General features: G+C 41.5%; 1 protein-coding gene across 2 annotated transcripts in view; it reads right to left on the bottom strand.

The window, feature by feature from the left end:
• PTPRT (protein tyrosine phosphatase receptor type T) overlaps window positions 1-23,265 on the bottom strand; it is a 469,086-nt gene that overhangs the window by 104,303 nt on the left and 341,518 nt on the right. For both annotated transcript variants that reach the window (XM_075768624.1, XM_075768623.1), the window contains exons 10-11: window positions 18,309-18,510; window positions 14,891-14,993 (exon numbers count right to left, since the gene is read on the bottom strand). In XM_075768624.1, coding sequence (XP_075624739.1) covers window positions 14,891-14,993; window positions 18,309-18,510 — 305 coding nt within the window. The remainder of the gene's footprint in view (window positions 1-14,890; window positions 14,994-18,308; window positions 18,511-23,265) is intronic.

Genomic DNA, 23,265 nt, shown 5'->3' with positions numbered 1-23,265 from the left:
ACCCTAAAGTTTGGCCAAACCATCTGCATTACTACAACAATTCTCAAAAGAGTAAAGGGAATTCAACTTTGCTCAGAAGATGATAACTTTCCGTGATACATTCTGACCCTAAGATTAAGGTCGGGCACTAACTCAAAGTAAACTCAGTGCGTAGGATCTGCCTTTTTGGCCTGCAAAAGCACTTCAGCTGCAATCACATCTCTGTTTTGGTGTTGAAATACGCAGCAGTGTGACTCCAACCAAGGGAAAGGAGGAGTAGTTTTCCAAAAAGAAGTGCTAGATGGAAGGAAAAAAAAAAAAAAAAAGCGGGCAATGGAAATAAGGAGGAGATATCCAAACTATTCTAACAGCTCGTACTCTGGCTATCAGGTAGGCAGTAACATGGATCTCCTGGGGCTCTCCCCGTCTCAAGCTTCAAAGCTACTGCTTCCAGGCACTATCGGCTAACACTGCTGCTTTCATAGCAGGAATCAATACATCACTTGCAAATGCCCAGCTGGATAAAAGAAAGTTTCAGTGTCATACATTGAAATTACATTAAAAAAGACAACAAAAGCAGAGCATTAAAACTCCCAACACTATATAACAACTTCAGTACCAATAACCTGAAAGATGATACAGTAAAACTAACTACTACATTTCAATTTTTAATATTCAGCCACATTTGCAAACACTGCAATCAAATCCACACATGTTCACGCTGCAGGGCAATAGAAGCAGGGGTCTCGCGTTCCCAGTGCTAAGCTACTCCACCCCACCTCAGCCGAGTAACGCTGCTGTTCCCATGAACGTCAGGAGAGGACTGGTTTCCAGACATCCACAAGCTCTGCTCGCCAGAGAGCTCTCGAGGGATTCTCAAATCCGGGCCACTAACCAGATGCCTGACTTCCTAGAAGGCTGGTGAGCTGACTGCCCTGTTGTGCAGCTGCACATTTTTGTTAGAAAAGGAGGCCAAAACTGGGTTCCTTGCTAAATTTCACAGGTCTTAGATAAATCCACATTACTTTAATAGAAGCTTTTTAAAGTTTCTGACAGCTCCATTCGAAATCACTGATAAAAGCACCAGCCATAATGGTCACCACAGCACAAATGTTGTCTGCAGCGAAAGAAAATGCGCTCTTATCATCATCTACAAGGTAATCTTTTAAATGATGAGCTCTCTATTCAGCGTGGAAGCTCAAGTGCGGATAATCAACATTCCGAATCACAGCCCGTTTCTGCGCGACAGAGCTCTCTGGGCGCTGTTAGACTTGTCCTTCCCCTGCTCTCCATTTCTTTTGGTGCTGCTTGCTGCACAAGTGGAGGCTGGACCGAGGAAGCCCTTGTCCATAAATCCTGCCATGTGTTTAGCCCAGACTGAAGTTCTGGATGTAGGATGTGCATGAATGTGGAGGGGAAAAGCTGAGTCAGAGCTTTCCAGAAAGCATTCAACATCTGGTCGGTGCACTTTGGTATCCTGACAGTGAAATCTTCACTATACCCCTGACAATGGTAGGGTACGAAAAGGAATATAATTTCATTGCAACCTTACAGCGATCCTCTCACCTGACTTATTAAAGCTGAAAAGAAACAATGCTGCTGCAGCTTAGTACCCCCTCTGGGCCAATTTTGGTACTAAATTTTCTTAAACGTGTTATATAAAGATTTCATATATTTTCATTTAATTTTAATATTTAACACACAAATATATTATCAGCCATACAGTATTTCCAATAATATTTTCTCCTGGGGAACAAAAATAAGTGGCAATTAGTACAGTCAGATCTTGCAGTGCATTTTTCAGCAGATTATTGTGAGCAGGTTTTGCAGTTCAGCCTACAGAGAACAGGAACTTCTCATTTCTAGCTCAAATGAACACATTACTTTCAGAATAACTGTTTGATAGGCTACAGGAAATAAGCTATTACCAAAGGGTAGAGGTTTCCTTATTAATAATTATTTTAATTCAAAGAATGAAGGATCAAAAGGGCAAATGCAGTAAGGATGGAAAAGACTTGCATCTTCTGGCAACTGCGTCATCTCAGACCGACGGCATGTGAGAGGCGTCAGCCGACATGGGCCTGGACATTGAATTTCCATTGTTGTACCTATTCTAGGGAATTAATGGATTCAGCACATCTGAAACGGCTATCCAAACCCATGAAAATCAAACTCAAATACCATCTGACTGATCCACGAGAGTCAATGTTGCACGGAGGTGAACAAGAGGCATCAGATGCACAGGGACAGGGTCTAAGGTACCATAATTAGAACCAACTCAGCTTCTTTTCTCTTATCTACAATGCAAATGTTTTTAAGAAGCGTGCTCTTAAGACCGCGAGAGCACTGTCAGCGTACTGGTTCATACCCTCGGCAAGCATCACGCAGTGAGCTCACATACCGAGTGCTGATTTCCTACTGCAGAGCTCTGTAAGAAACTACAGAAACTATAACTCAGCCATCAACCACCACTGGAAACCTTCACTGGAAACACACCCTCAGACCAGTTTCCCTGGATGTTATTTAAACATGGCAGTGCCTGGCCTTTTTTGGTTTTAAGAGCCCATTTTTTAAGTTAACTGTTAAGTCAGAGAATCCAGGCTACGGATACTTAACACTAGGGGGTTTTTATCATCCAATTTTCCATTTAACTTATGACCCCGTCAAATTTGGTTGAGCCAATTTAAATATATTTGGATATATCCATGAAGGTTCATCGCCTTTATTCTGACAGCATGGAGCCGTGTCCCAGGATATTGGGATGGGAGAGGGCTTGACATGTTGCCTGACACCCACATTTAGAATTCAGATTAACTATTGAACGTGCATATGTTTGGTTTATGGCCAAGCCGATTGCAGCGATGCAAACTGAGACAGAAGAGTAGCATCAACGTCTTCATTTTCTCTTTCTTAAAGGCATCTAAATAAAAACCTGAATTCTGCCACATCAGCAATAAGAAACAAAATAATGGGAAATTTGAGGAAATATAATAGGGGTGGAAACTAGAAATATCCTATAAAAATCTATCAGTATTCTATAGAGCTTACTTTAAAAAACTGTGAAATTAAACAGCAGATGAGATCTTTCTTACAATGTGCCTCCAGCCCGCCCATGAACTGGCATAGAAGGGATTTTTGTAAAAATTTCAACCAAACACCACTAAACTCTAAAAAAGATTTATATAACACAAATTCTACTAAAATTTACAAGAACTAAATGAATAACTGCCATAAAGCCTGACGCTGCAACTCGCTGTTCTGAGCACACGCTGCATCTACAGCATCGCTTTCCTTTGGCTAGAATGGGGAACATTTCCTCACCAGGCTCCTCCAGCAATCTTATAATCAAACGTTCAGGCATTCAGAATCAAATTCGCAGACATTTTCCAAGTTCATAAAGTTTTCTGGGTTCAAACAGGTGGCAATATATTCCTGAGAATTGAGTTACCTACTTCATGTGTTCTAAAACGTCACCCTTAATATCTTCAATAGCACCTTTAATCAGAAGCTCTGAAACTAATCTACAAAACATAATGAACTGAGTTTCACAGCCACCTAGAATGTACGTAGAGGACCCAGCACACTGTTCTGCAATTTTCTGTCTATTTAAGAACTGATTCGAAACCCATTAAAATCAATTAAAGATTGCTACTATTCCCGTTAGGCTTTAGAACAGCTCCACACAGAATAGAATATGCTGAAGTTCAGGTTAGTTTTCGATAAACATTTTAATGCAGAAAATATGAAAAAAAAAAAAAAAAAGAGAGATTGTTCTGCCATGTCAACTTCTGGAATATGCTTGGCTATTTCAAAGATTCAAAAACTAGCCAATTATGAATATTGGGCTGCACTGTCATCAATCAGCTTGTTCGCATCTGCAAAGCATTCACAAAAATAAAGCTTATAATAGTGATGCTACTCGAGGAAGTAGTCTCTCATATTGCAAAGTTATTCACACCAGATCCTTCATTTTGAAGTTATTTTTGTGTGTTCTTTTAACATTCATTTCAATTAAACAACTCTTCTACTACATTCACTGAACTTGAAGAATACCAACAAAATATCCAAATTCAGCCAAATTTGTAAAAACAGCATAGAAAGAAGAGATGGTAATTACTGCCATTGCTGTGAAAAAAACCTGCTGAGACAGAGCCAACAATAATGTGATCCATTTAATCAAGAAGGCTGATAACAGAGTCTCTTCACATCTTCTTCTACCCTCATCCAGTTGTCTAGATTTACTACCAAGGCATGTAGTACCCTGAAATTCAGGAAACAAAAGGTTGTGATTTCATGCTTGGATATTGCTGCTTGGAGTCAGAGTTTTCACATGGGCATTCTTTTACCTCTAAAATTTCAAGCTTTGTTAAATTTCTATAACGATTGAAATGGGCACCGGAAAAAGTAAGAAAGTTTAAAGAACAGCACGTTCCCTGTATAGAAAAGAGATATGGTCCCATCTTCTCCCCAGTCAGTATCAGTAACCGTGATGAGCTAGCTGTGGGATGGGCGGTGTATCTATTTAAGGAATTGTGCGCTGTGTCGAGCTTTAAAAAAGAAAAAAAAAGCAAACCCATAGATTTGTATTTCTATTTGTAGAAAAGCATCCTGCCAGCACCACTATATCAAACGCTATCTTTGGCCAGAATACTTTGTCTGAAATTTCTTTGCAGTCATACTGCAGCGTGACATAAAATTCCCAGAACTGACTATAAAAGTGGAAAATCTATTAGAAAGGAGTCTTTTTTTTCTTGTTGGGTTTTGGGGTTGGTTTTTTTTCAGGGGTGGGGCACGGTTGGTGGTGTTGGTTGGTGTTTTTGTTTGGGGTTTAGTTTTTTTTGTAAAAACAAGTGACAATGTAATGTCAAATATAACGTCACATGGCCTCAGACCCTAGGTGGGTAGACTTTTATCCTGACAGACCCCTGAGGTACAATACATAACTACCCCACCGCTCCAGATGTATAAACAATGGCACATAGAAAGTGCAGTGACGTGTCCGGTATCACGCAGTATCAGCTCTACGTGCACAGATCCCCACGTTCTTGTCCAATACGCCTACTTCCACCCGTCAGCCAGTATGTCCCTTCTAACGGAGTCTGGAGCTTCCAAGCCTGAACACACACTAATCCTATAAAGTCTTTCAAAAAGGTAAACTGAATTTTGAAAAAAGTTACTTCTGGGAATCCCTTGAGATGTGACCTGCAGAGATGGAGGAGGAGCAGGCAGCGCTGGGAAGGAGAGGCGTTCTGGAGACCCTCTCTTTCTTAAAACTGCCCCAGACAAAAGACACAACAGATTAAAATCAGCACTTCCAACCTCATGATCTTCCACTCTCCATTACTCTTCTATGAGTGATTAGTGAGCACGTCTTTCCAAGGAAGGACAGTTACTGAAAGAGATCTAAAAATTCAATTATTCCCAGACAGTTCTAAGCAAGTCTAATCATCGCTGCGGCATCTGTGCACAGCAAACAGAAACGTGGTAACATGCACAAAACGTTAAGTAGTTGTCAAAAAGACAACTGTATTGACAGTCAGTATTTACTGACCAAAAAGAAGGATTTGTGTGCTTAAAAGCTCATTTTCCCCAGCTGTATCATTTGGTCTAATAAAAGATGCTATCCATTCTCACAATATTGCCTCCTTTCCATCCCCAGACCACCAAGAACACTGCTACTGCATCCATTTGCTTGTATTATACACGCATCATTCTTTTAAACGCTTTAAATTCTCTCAGTTTAATCTTCTTGGAAATAAAAATTAAAACCAAACAAACAAAATTAAAAAAAACCAAAAAAACCAAAAAACCCACAAAAAAACCCAACCAACCAAACAAAAGAACCAGAGGGCATTTCAAAGCTCTGTGTTCCGTTATCTCAACCATCTCCATAAGCCTGACCTGGCTCACAACACAGATCAGACATAATAGCTGCTGCTCCCCCGTGGAACGGGCCCAGTCCCTATCTCGCCAGCTCAATGTTATTTTGCGCTGGCAGATTAAAGATAATGAGTGCAGACAGATACGGCTTTCGCTGCAACGGGAGCTAATGTTAGTGACTTTGGAGGTGTTTTTTCCCTCTGAGCCACCTGCCATCTGTCTGAGCTACAAAAAACCAACTTCTTTTTTGTTAATGTCACTTAGCATTAACCAGGCGTTGCTGACTGAGGTCTTGTCGTCATCCTCAAAAAATCGCTGGTTTAAGACCACAAGGAAGTTTCAAGGACAAGAAGAGCCAAAATGGTTCTTGGACAACCTGCAGGCCAAGGAGAGACTACAGCACACCCTTACCCTCGTCCAATACCTTCTGCCATGTCCTTCATAAAAGCGGTGGCTTGGACAAGGGGATGGGTATATTTGCATATATTCGCACTCAGAATTAATTTGGGTATTTCCAATGGCTTTCATGAAATTAGGTCTATTTGGATGCAGAAAAAAATCTAGTTTGGATTTCAAAGCTTCCTCTCCCTTTTCCACAACCATAGCTACTAGGCTGTGGAGCAAAAACCCACGCATAAGAATTGGATGTCTTTTTTAAGAGAGAATGCTAGAAAAATATTTTTGTTGATTTTTTATGCATTTGCGGTTTGTTTTTTTTTTTTTTTTTTAAACTAAAAAGCTAAGAAAAACACAAGACAAAAAGGGAGAACCTGCTCTGTTTCTAACCTCAAGTGAAACTTCATTACCAGACAAGGCCCATACGGTCAGGTAACAGCCTACTCGCTGGCATAGCGTCAACGTACAATAGAAAAGATGGGCTCGCCTGGGTAAGGAGAATACAGATTTTTCAGCACCTGAAGGTGCAGGAGTATCAGCCGGATTCTTTCCACCTTTTCTGGACACACGGTGCTTTTCAGAAAGTGCAAAGTGGTGGGCGACAAGCGATGTCAGCATTGTCTCCTCTTCCATTTTGCTGTTTGACCTTTCCACCAAAAATACTGCACGCTCTGCCTCTCTCCTCGCCTTCCGCTTTTGCACCATGATGACTTTTAATTAAACCAGTCCTATTTCCCCTTCCTTTTGCACAGTAAGCAAATCCCTCACCATCTCCTAGCTCTGCCTTTTGCTTTGGAAAAGCGCTGTGCAAGGAGAACTGAAATTATAGAGAGGCAGAACAGCATCATGGCTGCAGAGGTTTATTCTTCTGAATTGTCTGGCTGCATTTATGATAATCCCTTCATTCCATCTGCAGCCCACGCAGTGGTGCAGCAACCCCCTTTTCTAGTTCCAAGAAATTATGCATTCATTATGGAGGAAATTAACACCTCAAAGCAAACTATAATTAGGAATTCTTCAATTCGGTTTATGCTTTTTCAATTAGGCCCTCTATAATTTTAATCACGGGAGCATTAACATGTTTCCGGAATTTATATACCTGTAGTATAATTAAATCCTGAAATGCCTTAGTCTGCAACAGCAAAGCAGAGCTTACTCATCTTCCCTTTTATCGCGTTTTTGTGTTATTACAGACGCATTGAGGGGCACCTGCTAGCGTAAACATTGCCTGCCACACGCAACAGAGAGCAGCCCACTTACCCTCATCATCCTCACTCCTGGTAGAGGGTCTGCTGGCTGGATAAAGCTTGTGCACTGCTTCTGAGGGGTGGACGTTTGCCAGGGACTTGTGCCCAGACTCATGCCATCTCATTTTAAGTACCTTAAGGAGCTGCCTCAATTAGGTAAATCATCCTCTGTGGTCCGTAAAATGAGCCAAGCTCCTTCCTGTGGGCTGCTCCGACCCCGAGTAGCTGTGGTCAGGCTCAGGTCAGCCCATCGAAGGCTCGATCCAAGGGCTCCCACAGGCAAACGGCGGCTGGGCAGCATGCCTCGAGAAACTCAGAGTTTCTAATTTTTAAAATCTTTTATGTGGTTTGCTATTATCCTATTATTCTGTGATAACAAGGAAGGGGCAGATTGGCTCTGTGAAACAAAGAAATGTCTTGGGGAAAAAACCCTTCCAACTGGCAACCATGGGTGTTTTCTACCGGTTGACAGTTTGATGTGAGAAAATGGCCATCAATTTGTGATTCTCACCTTAAAGTTCAGACTTCATTAACCTTTTGATTGCTGGAATTTAATCTGACAGTTAATGTGGACAGCATAAAAGATTTATGCAAAAACATTCACTCCCCCACTCTCAGTATCCTCAGGCCTTCATAAAACTAAAAAGTGTTAGCAAAAGCTTCACTGCAGAGCTAAAAAAAATGCTGCTTGACACAAAAGAAATGTCTCTGTGTAATTTGATCATTAAAATATTATCATTAAAATACATGCAAATTTTATGGCTTTCTTCTCCCATTTCTGTCTACTGCCAAAACTCTCTGTGGAACCCTTAGTAAGACACAGCAGGTCAGCCAGGCTCAGAGAACGGCGACGTTTCCGATGGCTGGGCAAAGGGCAAGGGCAGTTTTATGACTTTTTAAGGGAAGGCATTCTCAGACGAGCAGTATGCTGATGCAGTGAGAAAATGCATTTCCTGTACCAGATGAGAGAATTGGTGCAAAACTGCCCCTTATTCTCACTCTTTAGGGCCAACACCCAACTCCTGAGGAGGAACTAAAAAGAACCCTGAAACATCCATTCAACTACTACTGCCATGCTACGCAAAAGACTAAATAATCCTTCCTGATACTTACGGTTGTCACTTTGCATCCTGAAGCATCTCTGTATCTCCATTATGCTTCTCTCCTGATAGAGCAGGCAAAGCACTTCTAAGATCTAGAACAACTGCAAGTACCACTGACGTCATCATGTATGATCTAAACCCACCATTCAACAACTCCAGCTGAGATGGAAGTGTACACTCAGGCTTGCAGTGCTCTGGTCAGCTCACCAGCGTTTGGACACGCTGATGAGGTCACGCCTGCAAATCCTTATTGTGCAACTCTATTCTCTTTCTTTTTGGTATAATAAATGTGATGCTGAACTACGCAGCTGCCATTGTTCTATGCCTTTTACCCAAATTCTCATTTTCATCCTCTCTTTCTCACATTCACAGCTAAAGTAGATGTGGTTTATCTTTAAGAGGAAAGAAACTTGCTCATTTACCTTCAAACTCTTGCCTCAATTAAAGGCAGGCTGCCACACAGGAGAAACCCAGCTTGAATGATTTCAGAACAATATCCCTGAGGTATATTATAGGAGATGTTAATTAATATAGATAATTAGGCTTATAATATCAGAAGCCTAGATTGATAATCTCATTCCTCATTAGATACTACAAAATTAAAAGATCTAATGTGATGACTGTTTGCCCTGTATTCAATCAACCCAGTCATGTGACGCATACATTTGAATATGAGTTTAGAAAAAGCAGGCCAGGAGTTTTATTTTCCAGGTATTTATAACATGCCTATCAAGGCAACTGAACTTTCAGAATTACCAAGAGCATGATAATTTGCTATGCACCCCACAGCTTTCAACATTAGACCTTTTTTTTATTGTTTCGCTGATCCTTGACTCCAGTCTTTATTTTCAAGCACAAGGTACGCTGCGTGGGAGTTTTAAGAACAAGAAATTGCCACCTTTTCTTGGCATTAATGAATTAATTATCAACATAAATGCCTGAGGCAAGCTCATGTGATGCCACTAAGAAGTTGCAAAGCAGCGAGCTGAACAGCATCGCTCCCTATATAGCTATGGAGACCCATACACCAAAGCCACCGGCTGTAAAACAAACAAAAACCCCAGCAAATTCTGCAAGTTTATAGCTTCTTGTCTCATTCCTCCTCCACAGAATCAAGGTCATTAGGCTTGCAAACCACTCCTTCATAAGGACAGAAAGAACTACTGCGCATTAAAAATAAAATCAAAATGAGGATGCCAGTGAGAGGGATATAGGAAAGGCAAGCTCAGGATGAACAGATGATGCCTGAAATCACATGAAAAGAAAGAATTCTCTGGAGATTAAAGTTATAGCCTATGGCTCCAGAGATTCTTAATTTCTACTTTGTTGCAGACTGAAACGGAAGGCAAGTTTTATCTAGTCAGAGTCCTGGTTCTCCAACAAAAAATGGAAGCTATACCACTTCCCTTTGTCCCAAGGAATTTTCATTTATTACTACATGTAGGAATACACAAGTACACAGATACATCATATGGGATTGCTTGCTTGGAGAATAGCCTGAGCGTAAAAACAGAAAAAAAACACTGTTCTTAGGTGTTCTGTTAAATAACACTACAACTGTTTTCTCTTCATTTGTTTAGCATCACGTAGACCAAAAATATTTCCTTTATTTCACGCTTGGGAGACCAAGAATCAGATGATAATACTCAAGAGTAACATGGGTGTATTTGGTCTGGCTGAGATGGAGTTAATTCTCTGGTGGGCACCTGGCCCCCAGCCAGGGTCAAGCCATCACACATGGGGCTTGGTCCACATAAATTAATTTCTCCTACTGGCTGGCTGTTCATATAAAAATATTTGTTTCACCTTTGCTTAGTACTTCTAAATATATTTAACACTTTTAAACTCTGGTTCTCCTATTCAGATTTATTTCCTTTAAGATGTACATTGATAAACTAACCCATCCTTCTTCACCAAAGTGATTACAAGCATCCGACCATCGCACACATACACAATAAATGACTCTTACCTGATTATATTTCTCTAGGATCACTTACATATGCTACTTACGCTGCATATATATATATATGTGCATAAAGGCAAGTGCAAAGACTGAATACCTTTGCTCTAATAATATCACTCTTTAGCACAAGACTGTCCTGTACCTGAGTGCTGGCAGACACATCACAGATTATTTACTGACACACCTCAGAGAGCTACAGGAAGATGGGGAGATTAAATCAACCTTTTTCCAACAAAAAAGTTCTCCATAGTCTGAAACCACCCAAAATAATTGCAGACTCCTCTCTAACACCCTTCTGCAGTGTCCTACAGGTCTGATATGCAGAGCAGCGTATGGACAACACAATCACACCTAAGGGGATCATTTATTTAAAGTCCGAAATCCTTAAAAGTAATACATGCTCTGGAAATCTGATTTTTTCCATAATAGTTTTATAGGTAGATTGATAGAACCAATCGCATGTTAATAAACCAGATGGACTTTCAAATATCCAACACACAAAAACCAGCCCAGTGGACAGGTCACGTAGATAAAGTCCCTCACAGTGGTATTTTCAAGCAGTGAATGGGATATAAATTCTCAAATAGAGGCTTAAAGATGTCGTATATGAATAATCTATGAAGGCCTGACTCAGCCCTCCTGACAATAACAGATTCAAAGGCAGAATCATCCTCAAAATCACATTGGAGATTTTCAGGAAAGAGTTGAGGAGTAAAGATTGAGAACACTTGCATTCTTCTTTCCTCTTCTGAATCTATTACTGATGAATGTCAGTCTTCAGCAAGTCAATCATCGCACCATTCACGGGCTTTAGATTGATATAAGAACACCTAAAAGTTATTTCTAAAGGGCAACGTGGAGTCAAGCTCTGCAGGTTACACCATGGAAAATAAAGGCACGAATGAAATGCCTATGCCACAAAGGAGAATATTTATGCTTACTGAGGCTTGATCTTTCTTTTGGCAATAGGACAAAATAGATGAAACAATGTCTAAGTTTATATTGTTCCAATTAGTTCATATGAAAGCATCTTCCTTGTTATCTATAGATCGTTAACAATGCTGAGTTGGTGATCATTAGTTTTATAAACAACCTCATTTAAGTTAGTTATCATGAGCACTGGGGAACATCAGAAATGTCTTAATGTTGAAAGTGACTTTGGATTTGGCGTACCTGCATTTCAGACGAATGGAAATACAATGAATCTTACTTGAAATATTCTACAGTATTACTCTAAAAATGATCTTGCAGACCATACTCCATCTGTATGCTGCTCAGACTACAGCAGAGTGAAATAACACAAGACAAAGTCACATAACTGTCTTATATATAGATACTAGTTTACAATCACACTCCCACATGTACTCCAGCTCACTATCCCCAGCATATAAGAGGAAATATTAAGAAAAATTACTGTATAGTCATTTTTTTTTCATCTTCACAGTTTGGGAGGACTGTAATAAAAACCCAGGGCACTACAGAGCAGGAACTGGCTGCCTGGAGAACTGTCAGGTTGATGAGATGAGGCATTGACCTATTCCTGCATAGTGAAAGATCTGAATATCAGAGGTTTTATAAGGAAAATCTCTCTCAGACTACTTTCAAGTACCTTTTCAGAACCACCTGAGGCAGGCTGGGATGCGAAAGGTCAGCGTGCAGAAGGGAAGGATCTAGGAAAGCACGGTCATGTCTGCAAGGGAGACCAGGAGAACAGCATCCTACCAGCACGCTGCACTACGTGGGATCCCCTCCAGCGACCTCCGCATCGCCTCGCTGCTGCGCACGGGGATTTCACAGTCATTTGTCTCAAATCTGTGTTTGCATTAATGTCTTCGGTAACTGAACAGAGGATGCGTCAGACTAAGGAGGGCTCCAAGTCATTTAAGTTTGTATCAGAATTTTAAAGCATTTTGAAAATCAATTTTATCATATTTAATAGAGATGAATGGAAAATACCGTACTTGTGAAAGAGAAATAAAACACACACAACCAAAAGGTAGAATAGCTAAACAGACAACAACAAAGCGGATATATTGGGTCTCAGCTTGAATACAAAAAAAACCCCCCAAAAACCACTGAGGAGGAAAAAACACCTCATTCTTGTGTGTTAGGAGTTGTGAACAAGGAGTTCACAGGATGTTATCCTAATCTGCTGGGTGCTCTTGAGGCCTCCGAGGGAATGCTACATGCTTTTGGGTACGGTATTTCGAGAGAACTTACAGAAATTGGTGAGTGTGCAGAACAGACTGAAAGAAAAGGGAAGAGGGCGGGAAAACGTAAGGTTGAAATAACTCAATTTGTTGAGGCTAGACTAAGAACAGTCTATATGGTTACACAGAGAAAGGTATTCACACGTTCTGAGGCTGTCATAGTTAATAAAAAGCTAAAAGTCTCCCCAAGACCTCTTCTCCCTGCCCTCTCCCCCCCCCGCCACGTCTATAAGTCAATGAAATGGGCTTTGTAATCTTATCACTTGGATGTGGCATGTAAATATTGCACTCCCTGAAAATGTGTGTAAAACAGTCTACAATGCAATTAAAGAAACCTGAGTAAAAATTTATAAAAATCTCTATCAATTTTTTTTATAATGCATTTGCTGGAAAAAGACATTATTCACTGAATGCAGTTAAAGTATAGTAAATTGACTTCGAGAAAAATCGCAAGACTTTTCAATAAAAAAACAAAATAGCAACACTCTTAAGACAGCAGGTGGTAAAACGAGATACAGGAATGTTCCCCCATATAAAGAAATAAAACAAAACAGAGCTGTGTGATTTTACTGCTCTTTTCCAGCAGAAAAACATCCCTAAAGGACTCAGAAAACAGGCTCCTAAATTCGCTCATATGGAGTGCCAGAGATTGAAAGGAAAACTTTAAAATACGTTACTCAGAAAAACCAGAAAAGGGATGGTGCTAAGTCTTAAACAGCAGATTTTTTTGCTTGAGAGTACCAATGCAATTTGGGGGGAAGCTGAAACGTGGGATGGACCACCAACTGATAGAGGATATTTCATTAAATGAAGTAGGATACATCTGAGCAATTTGCTCCTGAATACGTTATGGGACACCCTTCAAAAGCGCTAAGAACCTGTCAGTGGGGTGCAGAAACCAGAGTCACTTTGCAAGAAGGGACTATGGGTTTTTAAAATACCACCTATAGGAAAATTTTCAAAAGTCCCTTGTGAAAACTGGAGGTAAAAGCCTGAAGAGCCTACCGGGAGGTAACGGCTTCTGGATACCTCTGCAAAGCAGCATCCAGTATCTTTATCATAAGCGATTCTAACTCCTGCTCTCAGCTGATGGGACTGGCAGGATGAATGACCAGCTGGCACTTCTGCCAGCCACACATAAGGCAGTGCCGGCTCGGAAGGGAAGTTTGTTCGTCTGCTGGTGCCTTTCACCACGTACCAATTCACCCAGAGGAGAGTGATGAAGTACAGGCCTCAAAGTGGTGTCTGCAGTCAGGGAGCTATCTGCAGGCGAGTGGCACTTAGGGACATGGTTTGGGGGGACTTGGCAGTGTTATGTTTACAGTTGGACTCGATGATCTTAATGGTCTTTTCCAACCTAAACGATTCTCTGATTCCACGATTTCAGCATCTCACCATTAAGAACGGGAGCCAGCTCAGGGACAGCCAGAAATGTTTTCTGCAAGGTCCTCGCTCCATCTCACGGGTGCCTGAGCAGCTCCCTGCCCCTACATCCTCTCCCCTGCCAGTGGAAATTGTGCTTGCCTACAACTGGCAAAGCCTCACTCAAACCAGAGTTCATCTTTTCTGAACCAGATCACTACTTCACTCCACAACCAGCCCAAGAGCAAGAGCTGGATTATAACGTAAAGGCATGAAGAGCGTCGTTAGATCCAGAACCTGAACAAACGCATCCGCAAGCATTAAAGAGAGTTCAGGCGTTCAGACGATAGTTACCAAAAGGCCTTGTCCATCATGGAAGAGAGGGCAGGAGATGGAGGCCTGAAGCCTCCTCCACCTTTGCGCGGCGCTGCTCCAGTCACAGCGTCACAGTACACAGCTCCAGGCACTGCTGTACTCCAGTGCCGCCCAGCATCTGAAGCGACGCTGAAAGGGTAATAACCCCGAGCAATGCTATCAGTAATCCTTCCCGGAGGTTAACAGCGGGAGGCGAGTAGGTTGAGGCGTTTATAAAAGGAGACTGTGAAAGGCAGAATCAACAGCAGAGTTGGCCTTTTAGTCAGCGTTCGCTTTCAGCTGCTACATTATCAGACGAGAACGAGAGAGGCGTGAGTGAAGCCTGGGGGGGGAAGGAGAGGGGAGAACTGTGAAAAGAGAAGACAAAACACCTACCTGACAGGTGCTCCCCGGGACTGAGCGGGCTTCAGCATAACGGTGATGGTGGTGTCAGTCTCATTCAGGGGGGAGTCCGTGTCGTATTCTGGCATCGACGGTGCTACAGCAGAACAAAGAGCAAGACGTTAGTTATACACCAGTTACTGCCTTCGGTAGTGATGGCAACGTAGTATTAACATTTCTTGGAGACTGTTTAACATTTCTCAAATGAAACATCAAAATAATTCCCAATGTTATGACCAAAACTGTCAAAATCGCTTAAATATTTGTGCGCTCTTTTCCTATTAAAATTAAACAGGAATTGGACACCCAAATTTTCAAGCTGGCTTTGAAAATCCTGTCTTGAATTTTTAAGACTTAGTAATCCTTTGAGATGGGATCATTCCTTCAATTTTAAAGGTGAAGAAAGAAAACTGCATGGACATTGGAAAAGACCACTTCGGATGAGCGAATCAGTGGCAGAGCCAAGAACAGCACCCGGGAAACCCGGCTCTTGTTCACGGTTCTGGTCATTGGATAACACCTCCCACAGCTTAGACCGTTTTTAACATATAGAGTTAAGCTGTGCCCCCTTGATTAGCTGGAGGGTGTGTTACGAAGATGAAAAGAGAGGAGTGCAAATGAGCCAGGTTATTTTAGCACTCAAACCCATGACATTTTCCCCCAGTGCCTTAGCGATGCTGAATCGACAGGCAGCTGCACGGCTTCCAACGGCCTGCTCCGGCAGCTCCCAGCCAGGGCGTCCCCATCGCTTCGCTGACGTCTTCCCCAGAGCAACAAAGAAAACCACTGAATATTCACACTTAGCCAAAGTCTAGTTTCTACTTCTGCTTTGTTATCTTCTAGTGGGATTATTTCATGAAAGCAGGATAGCTTTCCCAAGGAGACGTATTTTACTCATTACGTTACTTCTTCCTTCCCCAAGAGCGGACATCTGTTTGGGACAATTTTTACTGTGGAAGAACTGAAGAGATCACGAGATCGAGCAGCATCAAATTTATTCCAAAGATGTAAGTTTTCTTGAAATATCTCACTGTAATCCTGTTTACAATCAGGATTTTTATCTAAATGCTTGAAAACTGTCAAGAATGGTGGTTGCTATTATCATCTCGGATACTGACTTCCCCGTCAACAAGCTGGCAACGAGTTCAGAACGAATGCCAATTCCTTAACGAGGATTTCTCTGAAAAAGGTGCTCTGCACCACGGGGAAGCAGTGCGAATTGCTTAAAGAAGTTGCACGTCACCAGCCGTCTTCTGTCACTGTAGCAATCACGGTAGCTGCCGGAGATGCCAGAACAAGAATTGCTCAGCACCTGCTCTGGCCGGAGGGGATGGTGCTGCAGCACACCGCAGTGCTACAAGAGCTGCAAGGCCGGTTTGGACACCAGAAACAGGCTGGGCTCTGCCTTTGCAGGCTCCATCATCCTGCTTTGAAGCAGGTTCTTCTATCCTAGCTGCAGTGCTGCTGCCACCAAACTGTTTTGGATACGTTAGTTAGCTCGGGTCTCTCCTCCTGGCTGCGCAGGAGACCTGTTTAGTTATCTCCTGTGTAAAACACTGCATCTCCTACAGAGAATTTACAGTCTTACTTTCAGACACCATATAGTTAAGAAGTAAGTGGAAGAAACATAGGTCTTGGCTGGACTAGCTAATGGTATTGAGTATAATTTAGCGATCAAGGCTGTATTAGTCACAAGACACTGAAATAAGATATAGTAATTTTCTTGCGTATTCAGCATGCAACAGTTGTGTAGTACCTCAATGAAATTACAACTGGCAGTGATGTCTCTAAAACAGCAACCGCTGCCCATCAATTTAATGCCTATTTTGCAAGATCTCACTCGCCCAAAGAGAAGTCCCCAGGAATTCTGCCATTAAATTGTGATTAAGAAATAAACAAATGTGTCCACCCATATAAACATATACACTCACACATTGCTACAGCATAGATGTCTTTTCATTTTAAAATATATGTGGTCTTAAAAGGACATTCCAGTCAATGCAAAAATCCTTCTTCTCCCTCCTAACCTTGGGCCTGCCTCTTAGAGCAAGTTTAACAGTAATTTCCAAATCACATGTATGGGACCGACCATGCAATGAGATAATCTAATGTCAGAGACTACCCTACCGCCTGCACAGAGTCTGTGCCTACCTATTGCGAACCAGATGTTTAGAGGATGGAAAAAAAAAAAAAGAAAAAAAGAACAAGATGATAAACCAAGCTCCGTGAGCATACAGTTAATAATCATGCAGGCTTCTAACACAATCTGAGCACTCACTGAAGACTAAAATGCAAAGAAACTGGATCGGAGGAATAAAGCACTACCATTACGGTGCTATTTTACCTCTCTGGTCACAAGTGACTAGAGTGCACGCCGTGCCTTCCCGTCGCAGCAGGGCTGCCTAAACCCTAACGGCCCGTGGAGCTGTTACCACAGTTAATGGCTTCCCCTCGAGTGGTCCGGACACGGGCTTTTGCACTAAACATTACGGGTTCAAACCCTGCTGCTGGTTAGTGGAGGGAATGGATACATTTTACCCCCTTCAAATTTACCCTGTCACTTACTGCTAACAACTTCTTTTTATTAACCAATTTTGAAATAGGGCAATGGAAAATATGCGCTGTTGTGCACTCTTTTCTATTGAGCCCAGCCATAATTTCAAGCATTACAAGTGTCCTGAATGCCCCAAACGTTTATTTTGGTTTCATTGAAAAAACAGTGAAGGTATTCCAAAAAATGACAGTTTTAAACTGTGTTAAAGAACCTGTTTTAGTGCTATCAATTAAATGCTAAAATTAAAGTCTACGTATCTCTGCCCAATATCATCTCTACTATCCCTTTATTCATCTTTTTTCCTGATAGCTAGCGTAAGTTTCTTTTTTTTTTTCCCCCTAGAGACACATGCACCTTCTCTTTGCAATGCCTCCTGATTTTAATGCCTTTCATATAGTTGTCTGCCTACCTCGAGCCCTCCCTCTGCCCCTAGAAAGAAAACATAAAAACAGCTTTCCTCCTTTATTTTTAATCTCCTTGCACTATTAATTCAATTACTTCATTACATCCGTTTTGGTGCAATCTGAAAATAAAAGCCACATTATTGAAGGAGCTTCCCCAGCCACGCAGATAATACTAACAATTATTATAGAGATAGTTCATTTGGAGAACTAATGAAGATTCTCATTTAAAATGCTCCACAAAGATATTAATGGATATTTAAGATATCCAGAAATGAACCACTGCATTTGTAACCCAAACAAACACAGACACTGGATTGTGGCCATCTTAAAAAGCTGCCCTGTGAAACTTGCAGAGACACTGAGCTGAACACCTTTTTATTGTTTTACGTACCAGCTGCGGGTCTAAAGAACAAAGCCCTAGAAAGTTCTTTTTTCTTCTTCTCCGAAGCAGTACCTGAAATCTTAGTTGCAATCCGTGTTGTGATGGGTGGCCCAAAGCCCTTGACTGTGCTGGCTTTGATGGTGAATGAATACGTAGTCCCTGGGTATAATCCTACAAAGAGGTGATGTGTTTCATTCCTTAGTTTGAAGACTTTCCCTCTTTGGCTGGACAGGTCAGCACTGGGATCCAGAGACCCAACGGCCTTGTATGTAATCTGCAAATGAAGAACAAGGAAAGTAAGGTGATAAGGGGTCTTCTGCACCTGGCCTTTCTCTGCTCCCCTATGTTACCATCTTGTGAGACCAGACGTTGAAAATACAAGGACAGATAATATTTCAGTATCTATCTCTAGTGAGCGGTTCTGTATTTGGATGCTGACAAACAAACTTGACAATTTTTCCAAGGCTTTACTTAGGATAAAGCTAATTTATTCTCTCCGCTAAAACCTCACCATGTCCTGATTTACAACAAAAGACATAACAAATTGCTTTTTGTTCCGAGTCTCAGAACTTCTGCAGCCAAACTAGAGCACACAGCATGACTGGCAGAATTTTCATGAGAATTACCCACACAATCCCCCACAGCATACGAAAACTTTTGGTGCAAACACGGATACATCTTCCATCAAGTATTTTTTCTTTCTGGCAAACAGTCTTCTCAAAAGGCTGCTGAAAACAATGGGGGCCTTTTACTGACAGGAAAGGTTTTGGAAATCTTTTCCTGTGCTAAAGCGAATACGCCAAAATAAAATGGTATGTTTAAATGAAATAAATATTATCAAGTCTTTAGACAAAAGCTCATCTCTTCTCTGAGCTTGTAAGCCAGCTTCTGGTATTATTTCCTGCCCCCCGATTTAGCCTCAGTTTGCAGGTCTCCATAGGGTACCGTGCCTGGTTTTCGCCCGAGAGAATAAGTCAGCAGGGTTACAGAGCTGGAGAGCCGTTCGTGCATACGCCCGCTGCTGGTGCTAACACACCTTTAGAGGAACCCAAGCTGAAAGCACACCTTTGAAATCCTGCTCCAGCTCCGTTATGCTTACCCGTGGCAACCCTGTTGATATACAGACACTTGCAAGTGAAACTCATGACTTATTTACCAGCCAATTCCTTGCCTGCGTTCCAAATTCAATCCAAAGGCAGCTCAATTTCAAGCGAGCTGTCAATATAATATAACGTGCTCCACTGCTCTCCTAACCTTTCCTGATATTATGGGATCCTCACTTATTTGTAATGAAACACTATGAATAAATCAATGTATGTTAATACACGAAGTCTTCAATTTTTTATGAAGGACTCCACAAGAATCTAATTCCCAGCTTGGCTGAAAGAACCTTTGAAAATTTTTAAGTCGCTTGCTTTATGACAGGAGGAAAATGTTGCATTTTGAGGAAAAATAAATGTACGATGTTTAAACAGGGGCACTTTAATAATATCAGGACAAACAAGAGACAGAGGCTGATGCTACTGACACCAGAGAACGGTGTGAAGGTGTGAATCCGTTTCTTTGGACAGAGAAGAACAATTTAGACCGAGCTGACATCCAGGACGAGGCAGCATGAGAGAGAAGGGCTGTGAATTACACCCAGGCCCACGGAGCAGCAAGAAATTACAAAAGCAGCACTCTTAAAGGAATTATAATTGAACAGCTTGCAGGTGATTTAATCGAAAACCTACTAATTTTTCCAGGAATTACAAACCGGTTTTAAATTTTTATTACTTGCCAGAAACCTGAGAGAGAGAGAGATCTTAGCACAACGATCATTAAAACAAAAAAATTCACTGCAGGGAGGAGAAATCTTCATGCTCGCTCCTTTTCCTTAGGTAAGGCGAGGACCATGCGATGCAGCATGGCACGGGCCAGCTGTTTCGACAGCTCTTATTGCATCAGGGTACTCCAAGGCAAGGGAATGTAAAAACGTCATCAGAGTTAGAGTGAGGATCAAAGACTTTCAATTAAGAGACATGACCCAGTCAATGCCATAACCAATTCCAGAAAAAAAAATGTATTTATTCTGTTAGGTAGGAATGAACCAATGCAATCTGTCTGCTCTCTTTGCAAAATCAAGTGCTAGAGAAATAGCAGCTCTAGAAAATTCCAAAGGATAATGAGCAAATTAGGAGTTTGGGAAAAAGAATGGGAATTTCCTACTGCTGGGCCACTGAAAACCACATTCACGTGACCTATGCAAAACCAGTGGTATTTATTTTCAAGCACATTATACCACAGGCTATAAATATAAGCGAAGATGCACTTGTCCTTGATCCGCATACAAATAAAAGTATTCACCTACCTTCACCAGTTCTAAAATCACTACAAAATGAGTTCTTTTTCTTCATTAAAAACCTATCCCCTTAAGGCAAATAGAGCTAGAACAGCTTTCAAGAGAGAAAAATAAAAAACAAAAAAACCAAAACAAAACCCCAAGGAAAGTCATTGATTTAAAAAAAAAAGTCTCTTTCTGTTGACTGTATCAGAGAATACGAGTGGAGAGGACCTTATAGCAAGCTGGGTTCAACTCACGAGAAGCAGGGAAAGAGAGAACTATACTAAAGAGAGAGTACGCCCACGATTTGAGATTCACGTTTGAGTCAATTTTCAGAAAGATTGCTCGCTCAAATCAGGCTTCGCTATTCCCTAAAACTTTTTTTAGGATATATAAACTACAGTAAAGAGAGCTTTGTGGCACAGCCACAAATTGTGAGATTATTGATACTGCTGCAGACTCTCTATTCAAATAGATATGAACCCTATGAAACCAGGTGGCACTCAGAGAAAGCAATCCTTCTCCCCAAAATGTAACATTTAACTTTAATACATAAACAGTACATCAAGGCAACACAGAGAATAGGAAAGCAATAGCAAAAAAAATTGTGAACGTGGTCCGGTTTCATTCGGTCCATAAGGCAAAATATTTAAGGGCCCGGTAAGCATGACAGTGTCTGTAGAGACAGCCGGTTACCAGCTTATTGTTCTTATCAGAGTTGGTCTCAAGCTCTTCTCTGCTTTCCACAAGAACTCTGAATGGGAGCGGTGAGGAAAGTATCTACGGACACTGCCAGGAGAGCGGTGGGCTCTGTGCCCACCTCTGCTGATGACTTTCGTTACGACCACGATGAACCGACCTTCTCCGAGTCTCCATTTTGCCATTTATAAAAGGAGGGCTATTACGCTCCTCTACGCAAACATGTTCATGATTAAGGGGTTCTACGCATTTCTGCGATTGCTGAGTGCTGATGGTGAAGCAGCAAAACCACAGGAGAAACAGATGAAGTAGCCCCAAACCCACGACACTACTTGGAAAAGGTGGCAAATTCTCTTCCAGCTCAGAGAGAAAGAAAAAAAAAAAAAAATCATTTTCCTTTCCAAGTAAGATATCTGCTCTTCCTTAGATATTAGTGCTACCCCAAGTGTGGATTAACACCCAAGAGCTCAGTCTGTTCCTCTGCGGTGCCTCCTCCCACGATGGCTGAAGCAGCAGCAAACTCGGCAACACGCAGCTCTGCGCCTGCCAGCAGGCTGCTGCCCCGGCACCCATCCATGCTGCCCAAGCCATAGGCTCCCCATCCAGCTCAGCACCATTTGTTGGAGCCAGGATCATGTCCTGAAGTCCTTGGTATTTCTTCATTGGCATGTCTGAAATGTGCTACACCATATGCGTTTGGGTGTACGTATGCATCTGTGTCAGGGGGGTTTCTCCTCCCGAAAGGAAAGATGCTGTAATATATCACTTCTGTGTTGGGTTTCTCGTGGAAACTTATCATGTATCAAATTATAACCAGGGGAAAGGAAGACATCAAGAAGTCACCACTCTTCTCCTTAATTGCTTTAAACTAAAAGTTCTGAAGTAAGAGAAATTTCAGGGAATCACACTCTGAAATATTTACAAGAAGAAAATGGAAATTTCCTACTCTGGAGTAATTTATAAATGCACAGAAACATGTCTGGAGGAGAAATACAGCACTTTCCTAGAATAAGAAGGATGCTGAAAGAAAACCACCTGTTTTTCTAGTTGGTATGCTGAGTATTTATCTTAATTTCTTGTTACAAGTCAAACCATTTCATTACAAAACAAACAAGAGATTCTAATCTAGAAAATGAGATGACTCAATAAGATGACTCAATCACTGGAAAGCAGCTGTTCTAAATTATTTTTAAATAATCTATTTTAAAGACAAGCCATATCATATAAGACTTCTGTATTCAGTAAAAAAAGAAACAATAATATTAAGTGTTTAAAAATCTAGACAGAAAACAAACAAGAAAATACTCCAAAATATATTTAAGAATTTCACTCTAATTGAAAATACTGAAAGTATTTGGTTTTATTCTGATGCAGAATAAATGCAAATACAAAGATGAGGAAATTTCTCCCGAGACTGAAACTCTGTTCTTTAACCAGCTCCTGGTTATCTCCTGCACAGCAGGCAGCCGGCACAGGTTGAAAGTTGTCTTTCCTCTGCAAGCTGGAATGCCTGTCCTGAGTTTGCATATGTCTCGGAGAGTTTACACATCAGCTCCAGGGCAACTTGATGGTCCCAAGGAGAAGTTTCAGTGGCCAGCGCTGCTGTGGTTCTAATCACAGCACACACCGGTGTAGGCTAAAACACAGCAAACCCAAGAAATACACATTAATAAATCCTAAATCTTCCTTGGAATCTCCTTCACTGAGTTAATGAAATGGTTCTCCAATTGAAGCAACAACAGCAGTAAATCTGACCTAATCGGGAACTCGGAAGGATAAAGAATAGCCACGTTCCCACCAGAACAGGAGGGACGAAACCCTGAGCCCAGCATCCACCCAGCTGGGCAGGAATGATTTACTCAGGAGATGCACGGACAGTTCAAGTCCCTGGTCAACCATCCAAAATTTGGCTACGTGACTCCAAATTCTTCGTAAAATGTAAAACAGCTCAGCAGTACAAGTTCAACTCTACTGGAAACTACCAAAAAAGGCTTTACATATTTAATT

Source organism: Balearica regulorum, chromosome 16 (genome assembly GCF_011004875.1).
Source record: "Balearica regulorum gibbericeps isolate bBalReg1 chromosome 16, bBalReg1.pri, whole genome shotgun sequence".
Classification (NCBI taxonomy): Eukaryota; Metazoa; Chordata; class Aves; order Gruiformes; family Gruidae; genus Balearica; species Balearica regulorum.
This window is presented reverse-complemented; position numbering and strand designations above follow the sequence as displayed.